Genomic DNA, 2,912 nt, shown 5'->3' on the forward strand with positions numbered 1-2,912 from the left:
GAACGGGGAGCATCGCCAAGTCTAATAAAGCAATTCTGGGATCGTTCTATATCACTCAAAATAAACAGATATTACACATGCACATAGACAGAAGAAAAGGCTGCGCTTTATGATCAGCTCTGAATCCTCGACCTTTTTGTCTAGATGTAGAACTAAAAACAAACCACAACTTCAAATATATTAGTGATATTTAATAATTGTTTAATAAATTGATTCAAGAAACCCTAAATCCTTGCCTCTTTATCTCTAAAATAGAAATTAATAAATCGCAGCAACTATATAATAGTCAGAATTCTTGCGTATAAGTTAGGTCTCCTTAGTTCAATTTTCTGATAATGTTTTCTTGTGAGCCAATTACTTGGAAACCAAATCAGACAGAAACTCACCGAGAAGGAATTGATTACAAGTTCTATGATTAATGGACTATTTTTATTTTAAATAATAATAAAGTAGCCCCAATATTAAAAACTTAAAATAATCCAGCAATAATTCTCTATATACTAAAGAGCCTACAAGTTGAGGATCGCTCAGTCAAACAAGCTGAACATGAGCTCATCATCACTCTCTTCTTTTACTTCTTCCTTCTTCTTGTCATTGGCGGAAGGTGCAGCGGCGGCATCGTGAGCGGGAGCAGAGGCGGTAGAAGCCGCGGTTCCGCCGACGCCGACGCCGACGTTCATGACAAGTTCGTCCACGTTCATCTTCTGACAAAGTTTTGCAAAAAGGCTCGGCCAGTATGATTCCACCTTCAAATTTGCTGCTTTTATGAGTGTACCAATTTTCTCGGCATTAATAGGAATGCCATCATCATGTAGGATCAAACAAGCGTAAGTACAAGTAAGTTCACCGGTGGAAGACATCTTTTCTGTATCTCTAGAATAATATTGCAGAAACCCTAATAGAGTAGTAGGAATTTTGAGGTTGTGAAAACAATTTTGTGGGGGTATTTATATAAGTACGAGAAATAGGTTTATTCCTAACATGAGCAGGAGTCCCAACTTGATAGGAATTTTAAGAAAAAAACGTCGGTCGTGTCAAATATTATTAATGGACTTCAAAGTCTTATTTAGGCAAAGAGTCCTAAAATTAAAAGGAATTGAAGCAGGATCGAAATTTTACCTATTTTTTAGAAACTAGTTTTTGGATACTTGGATTGCACGTCTAATCATTATGTAGCTTGTCACCAAAAAAATAATATAATAACTATTAATTGCATACAAGTTTCAAAACATTTTGAGTTAAAAACATAACTTATAGTATACAAAATATTATTTGTAGTTATATTTTTATTATTTTATTAAGTACATAAATGTTATTGGTTATATCTAATTTAATAATTTCTTATAAACGATGCTCCTCATGATTATCTCTGTTGAAATCTAATTGATCTTAAATAAAAATAAAAAAAACGACCAACCAACTATTGCTAGGAAAATTGTTCATCTTCTTTCTTCCCAAATATCTTGATGGAGACCACCTTCACTCCTAATTTATGTGCTCTTTTAATATAAAGTACACTGAATATTTGAATGAGAAAGTAAAATGATGAAACATGTTTACACAATATTTTCAGTGATATATAAAGATTATTTGCACTAAAAAGCTAATGGTCTGCTAGATTTCTTAAGCTCTACCAAGATGAATAAAAGATAGGCCATGAACATCTTTTTCAAGAGCGTGTTTTAGTTGCTCTAGTTTTGATAGATACTCATCTAATAATGTCGAGAAATAACTGCGTAAGACCTATGAATTTTGAAGAATCACTGAGAATACTTGTTATCCTACAAAAAGTTTTAGAGTTTTAAGTTATTTCTCAAAGGTAAAATTAATTGTGAATGCCAAAGATGAAGAGAAGAGCCGACATGACGAAGATAGCTAAATAGAAAAATTTAAATTGGCCAAGCTATCATTTGATAAATTCCCCAAATGCACATACAACACTGAAGAGAAGGCAAATATGAAATAAAATAGAAAAATTTAAATTGGCCAAGCTATCATTTGATAAATTCCCCAAATGCACATACAACACTGAAGAGAAGGCAAATATGAAATAAAATAACAGCATTTGACTTTAACTCACCTAAGTCAAACTCCCAAATTGCGTGAAGAGAAAACATGTTAGTACCATAGATTTTGCTTTTCATAAAAGATGGCAAAGTGCTTATTTGACTTTGGAGCACATCAATCTAAGTGCAAAAAAAAATCCAAACCAGCAAAAGGAAGAATTTCAGAATGTTAATGCCAAATTCTTGTGTTTAAAATGAAATGAAACTATTAATTGCCACATTAATATTTCGTAATCTCCAACTGTAAATTCTTAACAGATACATTCTCAAACTTTGTACATATTTTGAATGAATCATTAATTACCATTGCCATGATAAAGGATATTTATGATGAAATATTTTTACCTTTTTATCCAATAGTTTAACTACAATAAGAAATTATTTATTTATTTACTAAGGGTATATAAAGTTCACTATTTTTTTATGGACATTTTAGTAATTCAACTTTGACTTAGGGGTTTCCCACTTATAATATAGTATGATTAATTATTAATTCAACTTCCTAAATGACCTTTAAAGAGTATTCTTTTGTTATCCATTCTATTATCGCCAGAACGCAAATCTGAAATTCTCATGATGCCGACTATTACTCAGTCCCTAATTCATGTTTAGTTTATCTTGTTCATCTGCCCATACTGATTTCTTATTACTCTGGGGTCTAACTTTTTCTTTTGGTAGTCGCGTTGGAGTCACAAACTTATTTCTCAAAATGAGGATATGACTTTATAGCCTATACTCTTTTGTTGTCTCAAGGCTTGTCACCTCTCGTATTTTCCTTCACTTGAGTATAGACTCAGCAATACTGTCATCTTTTGATCTACCGTTGTTATCCATGTATCATATCTT

The 2,912-nt window shown here is 32.0% G+C and overlaps 1 protein-coding gene across 1 annotated transcript; it reads right to left on the bottom strand.

The window, feature by feature from the left end:
* Positions 1-381: 381 nt before the first annotated feature.
* On the bottom strand, positions 382-899 carry LOC107763070 (large ribosomal subunit protein P1-like). The gene has a single exon (XM_016581491.2). It carries the CDS (start codon positions 858-860, stop codon positions 528-530), a length of 333 nt encoding a protein of 110 aa, XP_016436977.1. The 5' UTR covers positions 861-899; the 3' UTR covers positions 382-527.
* Between the last annotated feature and the right edge of the window lie 2,013 nt (positions 900-2,912).

Source organism: Nicotiana tabacum, chromosome 4 (genome assembly GCF_000715075.1).
Source record: "Nicotiana tabacum cultivar K326 chromosome 4, ASM71507v2, whole genome shotgun sequence".
NCBI classification, from domain to species: Eukaryota; Viridiplantae; Streptophyta; class Magnoliopsida; order Solanales; family Solanaceae; genus Nicotiana; species Nicotiana tabacum.